This window comes from Myotis davidii, unplaced genomic scaffold (genome assembly GCF_000327345.1).
Source record: "Myotis davidii unplaced genomic scaffold, ASM32734v1 scaffold13, whole genome shotgun sequence".
NCBI lineage: Eukaryota > Metazoa > Chordata > Mammalia > Chiroptera > Vespertilionidae > Myotis > Myotis davidii.
This window is the reverse complement of record NW_006286243.1, coordinates 3,415,310-3,426,811: the sequence shown is the minus strand read 5'-3', so window position 1 is coordinate 3,426,811 and position 11,502 is coordinate 3,415,310. Positions and strand designations below refer to the sequence as shown.

The window sequence follows — 11,502 nt, the reverse complement described above, 5'->3', positions numbered from 1 at the left end:
ACCCCAAGAAACTAATGATATAGTGGGAGGAACACAGTGTAATATTTCAGGTCTTACTTCAAATGTCATATCCTACGAGAGGTCTTCCTTTGTAAAACTTTATTTACAAAATAGGCAGTGGGACAGATTTGGCTTCAGTTCATAGGTTTGCTGACCAATACGCTAACATATCACCCTTTTTTCTCCCTTCATAGTACTTAACAAATCTTAACTTATCTGGTTTATTGATTTATATACTATTTGCTTCACAACAATAGTAGCTCCAAGACAGTGGAGTCCTTGTTGTTTATTCCGACCTTGCTCTCCAGGGCCTAGAAAGAACCTAGTGCACAGGCAGTTCACTCTAAATATGTGTAGACTGCCTGGCTGGTGTGGCTCAGTGGTTTAGCATCAACCTATGAACTAGGAGATCACGATTCAATTCCCAGTCAAGGCACATGCCTGGGTTGCTAGCTAGATCCCCAGTAGGGGGCATGCAGGAGGCAGCCAATCATTCTCTTTCATCATTGATGTTTATATCTCTTCATCTCCCTCTCTGAAATCAATAAAAATATTTTTAAAAATAATACCTATTCCCTAACTAAATGAACAAATACTATTTCACAAAAGGTGAAACACAGACTACCAACAAACTCATGAACTACTAGAATATTTGGCCTTATTAATAAAAAAATTTAAAAAGTGAAAATGTCATTTTTCACTTGTCATACCTACCATGGTTAGAAGAAAAGAAGGAGGCAGAGGAGGAGAGGAAGAAGGGGAAGTGAGAGAGGAGAGGAAACTAGGAGAAGAAAAACATGTGTAGATGAACATGAGGGGGAAATGGCCCCCTCATCTACCACTGATGGGCACAAATATTGGTGCAACATTTCTGGACAGCCATTTGCAATTATACATCAAAATGTACACGCCATTTCAAAAACAGGCAGAAGACTGAACAGACATTTCTCCAAAGAAGATACACAAATGGCAAATAAGCACATGAAAAGATGCTCAACTAAATTAGTCATTAGGAAAATACAAATCAAAATCACAATGAGATAGCACTTTTCGCTCATTATAATGGTGATCATCATCCAAAAAAAAAGAAAAAGGAAAATATCAAGTGTTGGTGAGGATGTGAAAAAACTAGAACCCTTGTGCATTGCTGGCAGGAATGTAAAATGGTTCCATTTCTGAAGAACTCACAATAAAAAAAAAATGCATATGTACTTTTTATACCAAAATCTTATTCCTAAGAATTAACTCTGAGAAGATGATGCAGAAGAGTGAAATATGCTTATACTAGAATCTATCACCCTCAAGATCCATGAATAAAATGTGGTTATTTAAATAAAGTCTGACACAACAAGTAGGTAAAATAGACTATTATGAGGCATTAGATACAAGGAGGTAGGCCTTTCATGTAAAAATATGTCCATAACATTATTATTGAATGAAAAAAGCAAGTTACAGATGCATGTACATTATGATTCTACTGATGCAAAAAATCTAAAGTTTATATATATCATGGGAAACATTTGAGATATTCTCCAAAATGTTAATAGTGGTTATTCTCTGAATGGTAGATTTGAAATGACTTTAACATTATTCTCTTCATAATTTTCTGTATTAGTTGATTTTTTAAAGAATATTTTTTAAACAAAATAACATGCTCTCATAAATTCATGTTTATCACTCACATTAAGAAAGGTTATTCCCTTGATACTTTTATAATAGATATTTTCTGGATTTCCATTTCCATAGCAACAGTGATACTTATGAGTGAGTCAAATATAGTTTTAAAAGAGATACTTACCTTAGATAGTGGTTGTGTCTCTCTATCACTCAAAAACAGACTTATTATTTCTGAGCAACAGTCAATAATCATTTTCTATAAATAAGAAAACAATATAGTAAGGTTGATATTATTGGTATATATTATACATTTTAATTATAAACTCTTTATTTCATTTTTATTTTCTTCACTTATCACCTAAATTCAATTTTCAGGTTGAGACTTAGAGGAGTATTTAAAAACTACAGGATGTCCACAAACGACAAGATTTAATTAAAAATAATATATTTTTTAGGATTCTTAGCCTGCACATTCACTGTTAAAATTCATGTTACAGAAGAATAACAAGTAATTTGCATGAAAATAAGATTTTGAAAAATCACTTTTCTTCTCAAAAGAGCATCCTAGAAGAGAGTCCAGAAATGGATTTAAGTAGAGAAGAATGGTTGGGAATTGGGAAAGAAATGGAAAGAGTAAATGAATAGGAAATGAAGGTCAATATCATATGTTGTCTATTGCTGACAGCTCTACCACACACCCTACTGTGTAGACAGAGCTGTGTTTCTGTGAATACATCTGACTGATGAGGGGTCTACCCATAGGCAGGGCTGAATTGGTCAAATCCTCCACATAAGGAAGGACAACATAAGAGAGCTGCAGTCAGTACTGGCCATGTGAGCTGAGAGGTCCTGATACAGAGTTGGAGAAGGCAGCCATCGGCCAGATGTGAGGAAGATGAGAGGAAGAATCAGAGATGAGTGAGAATTTACCCCCCCATCCCCCCACTCCATGGAGCTTGTGGAAGATTTCCTTTACTGACAATGATAAGAGTCATAACTATATCATTATCAGAGAAAAACTATGCCTGCTGCACAGTCTTGTCAGTATCCATCCCTGAAGGAAACAACAATTTGCTTTTATGGCAGTATTAATATGTACACGTAGTAGCATTCAGGAATTATAAAAATAATAAAAGTACATTAATTCTTACATTACAACTGATCACTGCTGGTTAAAACCTAAAATGAAAAAGCAACAAAGCTATCATTTAGAATTGAAGATCAGATAGAGCTTCACAGACAAGAAAAAGCTAAGAATTCATCACCACAAGTTAGTATTACATGGAATGTTGAAGGGTGTTTAAGAAGAACAAGAAAAAAGAAAAAGATAAAAAATATGAACAATATGCTGGCAATAAATACGTATCTATCAACAATTGAATCTGAAAATCAAAATAAATGGACAAGGAATCTAATGAACAAAATAAACTGATGAATAAAATAAAACCAGAGGCGTGGAAACATGGAATAGACTGATGAATCTCAGAGGGAAGGGGGGAGGAGGTGGGAAGAGATTAACTAAAGAATCTGTCACCCAAGGACACAGACAATAGGGTGGTAAAGGCCTGGGGTGGGGCAGGATCCAGGTGGAGGAGGGCAATGTGGGGAAGAGAGGGGAGGACATCTATAATACTCTCAACAATAAATATTTTTAAAAGCAAGAAATTGAACTTGTAGCCCCAAACCATGTTATGACTGAGTTTTAATAAATGCATGAACATAGAAGAGATCAAATTTTAGAGTTCCAAAGCTATAGCTAATTTACTTCAATTTAACAAATATATTTAAAGTATTATAGCAGGTGCTGTGGAATACAAAGATGAAGAAATGGGCCCTATCCTCCCAAAGTTTACAATAACTGAGAAAAAAAAGATGCCTACACAACTAAATAAAATACCAAGTATAATGTGGTCAGAACATGCATCGCTATGACATGTTGTAGGAGCCTAGAGGTGGGATAAGTATAAACCTAGAGTAAGTATAAGCATGATGACAGGAAAGACTTCCTAGAGAAAGGGTCAGATGAATTGAGAGTTGATAGAGTAGTAGGATTTCAAATGACAGAGAATGGAGACAGGGGCATTCTGGCTGGAGGAAGCCGGGCAAGCAAAAAACAGTGGACATTCAAGGCACATAGGGACCTGAAATGATTTTTTCTGTGGGTTGGTATAGGAAGCATGGCAGTGAAAGTGGTGGGAAATAAGGCTGAAGGGGCAAACTTATACCAGGACAGGTAAAACCAAGGGATTTGGATTTTGTTGTGTAGAAAATCGAGAGGCACTGGACTGCGGGAATAATCAAATTGCTTTAAAAAGATAATTCTGGCCACAGCTTAAAGGTGAACTGGACTGTTCTAACTAAGAAGTGAGACTTAAGTGTGAACTTAAATGTTCTCATACACACACCAAAAATGGAGAACTGGCCTGATTAAAAAAAAAAAAATGACAAGAGAAAGATAAATAAGCTGAGAGGCTACTCAAATCGCTTGCGCAGGAAGTAACCATGGCTAAATATGAGCCAGCTTCAATGGGACCAAAAAGGACAGAGGGCAGGTAGGGTATACAGTTGGTCAGGGTTTACAGTTTCCTCTGATGAACTTTACAGGCTTCTGGTTCATTGTACTAGACAGAGGAGAACACATATCCACACCTATATCCTTCTCATTATCGGTCTTTCTATATTTCTAATTGAGTTCTTAGGACTGGTTAAAGTATATTTTTTTACTAGATAAAAGGTTTCAATAACAACCGTGATGGGTTACTGTCATGATTTTATCGAGACCTATCAAGCAAAGTAACACTGTCCATATCAGTAATCATTCCACATAACAGATGGATAGCAATGTTACCTCATAAATGCCTTTCATTCCCATTTCAACATTTATCAAACAGAAATTTCACCTCAACAACATTCTGTTTCTTTAGTATTCTCTGAGGTAAACCATGTACATAGGTCAGAAACTGGATTGTTGGGCAGTGAGAGATTTTGTGAGGCCTCACTAGCGCAGAAATGGAGACAGGGAAGGCACTAAGCTCACCCATCCCATCAAGAGCTGCTGGAGCCGGGCTGTGGTTGGCAAGGAGCCTGAGAGGACACAGAATGACCCTTGTTCAATCTCTGCCATTTCTCCTTTAACAAGAAGCATCTTAATTCTATGAGGAATGGAATTCAATTCTGAGTTGCTTCAAAATTAATAAAGCCAATTCTTTGATTTAGTTGAAATCCTCATCATCTTTCACCTATAATATGGAAAAAGCTTCCTAAATTGTTTTCCATCCTACAAACTCTTGCTTCCCTCATCCCTCTTCACATGCCAGCAGGATTAATTTAGTAAATGTAGTGAGGATCATGAGGTGCCCTTCCAGCTGCTGCCCCACCTTCTCCTACTCCAGCACACATCCTGCCCTGCTTTCCCACGACCCTTTCCTGCAGAGCAATGTTCATTCACCACTTACTTGTTCAACCTCTATTGAATGTATCCTAAGTGCCGTGGAGTGGTAATGGGAAGTGAACAAGACAGAGAGAGGTCATGGTCTGGTGGGAGGGGTAGGAGAGACAGACTCCCAGCACAGTGGGAAGTCAGAGGAGGAAGCACATAGTTCCACCATCTCTCAGCCCCATCTCCCACCACATTCAGCCTGTACTCTTGCCACATAGATGGTTCACTGTCTACCGAATATGAGATTCAGTCCCATGACTTCACCCTCAGTCAGGAATGAGTGCGCTCCACAAGTCTCCAACTAAAAGTTTCACAGGCAAGTATTGAAAAGGCACTGTGTTTCACTTACTAAAGATACTGGAGATAAAAGCCTATCTAATAAAGAGGGAATATGCTAATTGATCCTCATGCTGTCGCAAAAGATGGTGGCACCCACAGCCAATAAGGGGGGAATATGCTAATTTTCCCGCCCTCAAAGATGGTGGTACACACAGCCAATAAGGAGGGAATATGCTAATTGACTGCCCCACCCTCAAAAATGGCAGCACCCACAGCCACAACATGGCCGGCAGGGAAGGGCAGTTGTGGGTGATCAAGCCAGGAGGGGAGGGAAGTTGGGGGCAACCAGGCCTTCAGGGGAGGGCAGTTGGGAGCAATCGGGCCAGCAGGAGAGGGCAGTGGGAGGCGATCAGGTTGGCAGGGGAGGAATTAGGCGTCGATCAGGCTGGCAGGCAGAAGCAGTTAGGGGCAATCAGGAAGGTAGGCAGGCAAGTGGTTGGGAGCCAGCAGTCCCAGATTGTGAGAGGGATGTCTGACTGCTGGTTTAGGCCCAATCCTACAGGCTAAACTAATCCCCTGTGGGATCGGGCCTAAACCGGCAGTCAGACATCCCTCGAGAGGTCCCAGATTAGAGAAGGTGCAGGCTGGGCTAAGGGACACCTCCCTGCAGTGCACAAATTTCATGCACTGGGCCTCTAGTTATAAATAAGACTCCTGAGCCAAGGAATACAAGTTCAAGAGAGAAGAAGAAACATATAAACAAATAATTGCTGAAACAATTTGGTAAGGGCACAAGGTATTTTAGGGTCCAATGGAAAATGACCTTTCAGTTTGTAGGGGCTATAAAATGCTGTCTGAGCTATTTAAGAAAATACAAAGTCTAACTCAAACCTCTCTCCCTCCGTCCTTCCAACTTTCCCTTCCACCCTCATTCTTTCTCTACACACACATACACACACACACATACACCAATATGAATGAGATATAAAAAACAATAAATTAGAATCATTGGCATCAAAAGCCCCATTGAGAGGGAAGGATTCCACAACCTTACTTTTTTGTATGGTATAGAATCCAAACAATGGGGGAGATAGGAAAACTGGAAGAAGTCAAGAGAGACTAAGTTAAACTATATAATAAAAAGCTGAGCCAGAGCAGGAAGGGGAGAGGAGATAAAACACTCCACACAGACTGAGTTGAAGGGAAAGTTTTAGGAGTTTGGGCCAAATGAGACAGATGTTAAAGACTTGCTGTGGATGTCAGAGAGATATTAAAAGCAAGATAGTTGGGGAAAATAAGACTTTAAAGAAGTTTTTCTGTGTACTAGTATTCCCAAAAAAGGTTCCCTCTTGGATATTCTTATAAGAGGTGCCATAGAGATTTTGATTGTTATCTATGGTTTTGAACATCAGATTGATGTTTATTTAAACATCACACTTTGCTTGCTAAACGGGGGCCACCAGGCAGCTGGCTCATTATGAATGACATCTGGGTACCTAGCCATGCTCCTACAATAATAAGCTCCTCCATGAGAGGGATCTAATTGTACTGATTTCTATATGTCCTTCTCTCCCCAAGCCTGGAAAAATTTTGCAAATAACTGTCTCAAAAATAATTTGTTATTTGATGCTAATGTCCAATTTTACTTGGTTCTATGTTTTCAGAATACTTTGATATTTGGGATAATCTGACAACACGCGAATTCTAATTGCCTTGTTCGGTGATTCTGGACATGTTTGCTGAACTAATCTTGAATGACTTAGTGAACATAGTTTAAGATTTTCATATGAGTATTCTATCATTCCAAAAGGGAGTTTTTGTCTTAAAACCAAGATGGGTAGCATCTTTCATATGCTTTCAAGTACCTGATGAACTCTGAAGATACCCTTAAAACTGTGAATGATAGGTTAAAATAACTCGGTCATTCCGAGCTGGTAGTGTTCATTTTTGAAGAAGGACATACAAGGCTTTCAAGCCAGAAGTGAATAGAACACCTGCTCTGAAGCCCTCCAGATACATCTTAAATTTCTGTCTGTTTTCTGAAGTTTTTGGCTTCTTCCAGACCATAGGGATTTGGGGAGAAAATAAAAAAATGAAAAGGGAATGAGAAAGAGAAAGAGAACAAGATTTACTATTCCCCATATCAACCAAAAGCACATTTTTCTGGACCCTTATATTTAATAACCCACCAAAAATCTATATTGTGATAGATATAAATACATTAGATTATAGAGGTTATGAAATACTGTCTAATTCCTCACCAGAATTGATCTCTTCAAGTGCCCTAGTTAACTTCTAATTAGCTCCCAGTGAAGGTTGTCATGACAACGAACTGGCAGATTTAGTCAATGGGATTTATCTGATATTACCCTACAGAATCTAGCTGCTTTTTTTTCTTTTTTTCTTACGTGCTGGTTAGTATACTGGGAAAAAAGAAAACTTTGTATGTTCCTTCCATTTATCAACTTTCAAATGTTATGCACTAATTTGCCAATTCACCTAAACAAATACTAGTTTTTCTTCCATTGGATGACATTCTGTCTTATAAAGAACTTACAGAACTGAAACACATCTAAACATGTCCCACTTAAAGCTGAAGAAGCTCTTTCTAAGCTGGATAATAGACATATTAAAAAATACAGAGGATAGCATGAGGACTGAAAGGAGTTTGTGCTCCTCAAGGATTGACCCACTCACATATACCGTTTGAGTCAGAATATGAAAGCAAGCCCCAAACTTTGGTAAAGGCAAGATAGGCCCTCTGGATTCTCCATCTGCCTATATTCAAATGCTCCCTTGCCCCCCACCCCCTCCCATTTATTCCTAATTTGTGTATATGTATAGCCAAGCTTGTGGCTCAGATACTGGGCTCACTCTGGTCAATTTGATACATACACGTGATCCCCAGGGAAATTCTGCTGACTCTCACTCCAACCTAGGGGCTCATCTCTCCATCGCAGAGCAGTAGTTGAGTGCAAGGATCATTTTTAGGAAGGAGGGAACAATTAGTCCCAGGAAAGGACTTGAGTCCCATCGTTTTAGGCAGAGCACACCTAAAACTATTACTCTTATGGATGCTCACTCTCCTGTCTTAGACAATCTAAGCCCTAAAAGACAAATGGTGCAGGGGAAAAGTCATCATTTTCCACATATAACCTATAAAGTAATGATTCAAGGACGATTTCAGCAAAGACTATGATGGAACAGTGGAGGAGGAAGGGGATAGAGCAACCTTAGGCAAACCATTGGCTGCGGGCCGGATCCGGGCCCGTATAAATGAATAAAACTATTGAAAAAAAAGTCGTGCCCTTTTATGTAATGATGTTTACTTTCAATTTATAGTAGTTCACACAAACACTCCATCCATGCTTTTGTTCCGGCCCTCCAGTCCAGTTTAAGAACCCACTGTGGCCCTCAAGTCAAAAAGTTTGCCCACCCCTGTTTTAGACCATGGCTCAGAGGCAGCAACCTGCTGAGTTTGGTCTATGACTGAAAGACTGTGATTGTAAGTGATCTCCAAAGGAAGTGCAGAAATGAAGCAAGAAACAAGTTCCTCTCCAAAACAGACATGAGAGGGCAATCATAGAATTTAGGACAAGAATCATATATAAGTGAAACCTCATGAGTTTGAGATGGCTGATCCATTAGGAGATTTGTTATCGATACTCAGTATTTCATTAGTATCATTAAGTGTCTGGTAATTCTTGTAATAGTTGAGGACCCTGGAAAGGATGTGTAACTAAAACTCTAAGGCATCATTTCTATGATAAAGGCAAGCACAGACCACAGGAGACATAAATACTGGAAAGATGCATTTTGCAAAGGCCAACTGTTCTTGCCTGATGAATCCTCTTACAGCTGGGTGTGTTGCTTTCACAATAATGAAAAATGCACTCACTGTCCTGGTAAATTCAGACTGAAGAAATGCCAACAAGTATAGTCTGAAAATCAGGAGAGTTGCCAATGTTTACACTTCCACATAATGAGTGAATACACGAGGAAGACAAGAAAACAAAAAGAGCCATACCCATCCTATTCCTATTTATTTATTTATTTATTTATTTATTGTCTAAAGTTTTACATATGTCTCCTTTTTTTCCCAACTGACCCTCCCCCCTCAGCCATTCCCACCTCAGGCAAGCCCCCACCCCAGTGTCTGTGTCCATTGGTTATGGTAATATGCATGCATACAAGTCCTTTGGTAGCTCTCTAACCCCTCCCTGCCTGCCATTTGTCTCTGGATCTATTCTTGTTCATCAAATTATGTTGATCATTATATCCCACATATGTGTGAGATCATGTGATATTTATCTTTTTCCCACTGGCTTATTTTGCTTACCATAATGGTCTCTAGTTCCATCCATGCTGTTGCAAATGGTAAAAGTTCCTTCTTTTTTATAGCAGCATAGTATTCCATTGTGTAGATGTACAACAGTTTTTTAATTCACTCATCTGCTGATGGGCACTTAGGTTGTTTCCAAATCTTAGCTATTGTAAATTGTGTTGCAATGAACATAGGGGTGCATATATCCTTTCTGATGAGTGTTTCTGGTTTTTTGGGATATAGTTCTAGAAGTGGGATTACTGGGTCAAATGGTAGTTCCACTTTTAACTTTTTGAGGAAACTCCATACTGTCTTCCACAGTGGCTGTACCAGTCTGCATCGTTAAGAATTAAAATGTTTTGTAACCAATTGAATATTAATCTAACAGAAAGTGATTTAAGAAAAAAGATACAGCTGACAAAAAGTTAGGGAAGGTCCTAAAAGATCTTTCTGAGGAAAACAAACAGAGATGGGACTAAAGGGCTGGAATTGAGTCGGCAGAGGTTGGGCAGAAGGTTTCTGTTGTTTTTTTCCATTGTAAACATTGTACCGCCATTTGGTTTTTTTCTAAAAATGACCACAGTAACTACAGAATATATATCTCAAGAAATTGGATTAATATACAAAATGAAAATTCAAAGAGCAAGTGATTAGGAAAGAACAGCATTCCCTGCTCCTCTATTTCCATAGGAGGTAAGGAATTTCCACTCCACTCCTGAAGGAGGAGGGCACTTCCAGCTGTTTTTGGACCCACCACTAATTCTTATCTGACCGGTTTGGGAAAAGCAACAGGGCATGCTAGACTCGGCCCCTTCTGAGAAATGTGGGCTTATATTTTTGGAGGTACCCTGCCTGCAGGACTCTTCTCCTCTTCTCCTTGGTACAGTAAGACTGTCAAGGGCAGAAGGGGAGTGGGGGCAATAATGATGCTGACATTTTGATCTCCATCTATCCAGTTCCCATTTAAAGTGCAGGAGAAATAGGACAATGACCCTCTCCACCAGAACTCTAACATCAGTGATCATAAAAACCATTCAAGTCAGAGAAAGACAGTATCACATAATCTCACTCATATGTGGAATCTAATGAATAAAATAAATTGTTGAACAAAATAGATCCAGGGGAACAGAGGGAAGGCCAGGGGAGGATGGGTGGGTGGAAAGAGATCAACCAAAGAACTTGTATGCATATATGCATAACCCACAGACACAGACAATTGAATGGTGGAGGCCTGGGGCAGGGTGGGAGGCATGCTAGAATGGGGCAATTGGGGGAAAAGAGGACATATGTAACACTTTCAACAATAAAGATTTTTTAAGAAAACCACTCAACTGTATGAACTCTGTGATCATATTAATAACACACTGTAAGGATAATATCTCATTTTTTTTAACTTGCTGAAGGATATGTTTATTGATTTTAGAGTGAGAAGAAGGAAAAGAGAAGGAGAGAGAAACATTGATCAGTTGCCTCCTGCAAGTGCCCTGACCGGGGATCAAACCTGCAACCTAGGTATGTGCCCTGACCATGAGTCAATCCCATAGTCTTTTTTGGTATACAGGACGATGCTCCAACTAACTGAACCATCTGCTGAGCAGGATTATATCTTTTTCAATTAGGAAAAATATATGCGTTGAAAAAGTCTGAAAGATATATGCTTCTCTGTATTTTCTAGTTTTCCTTCATACATTACTTGGGTAATAAACATGCTCACATAGACTTAGAGTGAGAAATGACAAGTAATGTTATAAAGTTGCAGAGCATTTTTTCTTCAGATTCACAGTTATAACTGAATGATTTCTCTAGATTGGTTTTGTTTCCATTCACCATAAGATTCTTATAA

General features: G+C 39.0%; 1 protein-coding gene across 1 annotated transcript in view; it reads right to left on the bottom strand.

Annotated features, from left to right (window-relative positions):
• The window catches only part of CFAP54 (cilia and flagella associated 54), a 236,245-nt gene that overhangs the window by 20,171 nt on the left and 204,572 nt on the right, over nucleotides 1-11,502 (bottom strand). The window contains exon 67 of the mRNA XM_015559991.1: nucleotides 1,799-1,873. Within this exon, the coding sequence (XP_015415477.1) occupies nucleotides 1,799-1,873 (75 nt within the window). The remainder of the gene's footprint in view (nucleotides 1-1,798; nucleotides 1,874-11,502) is intronic.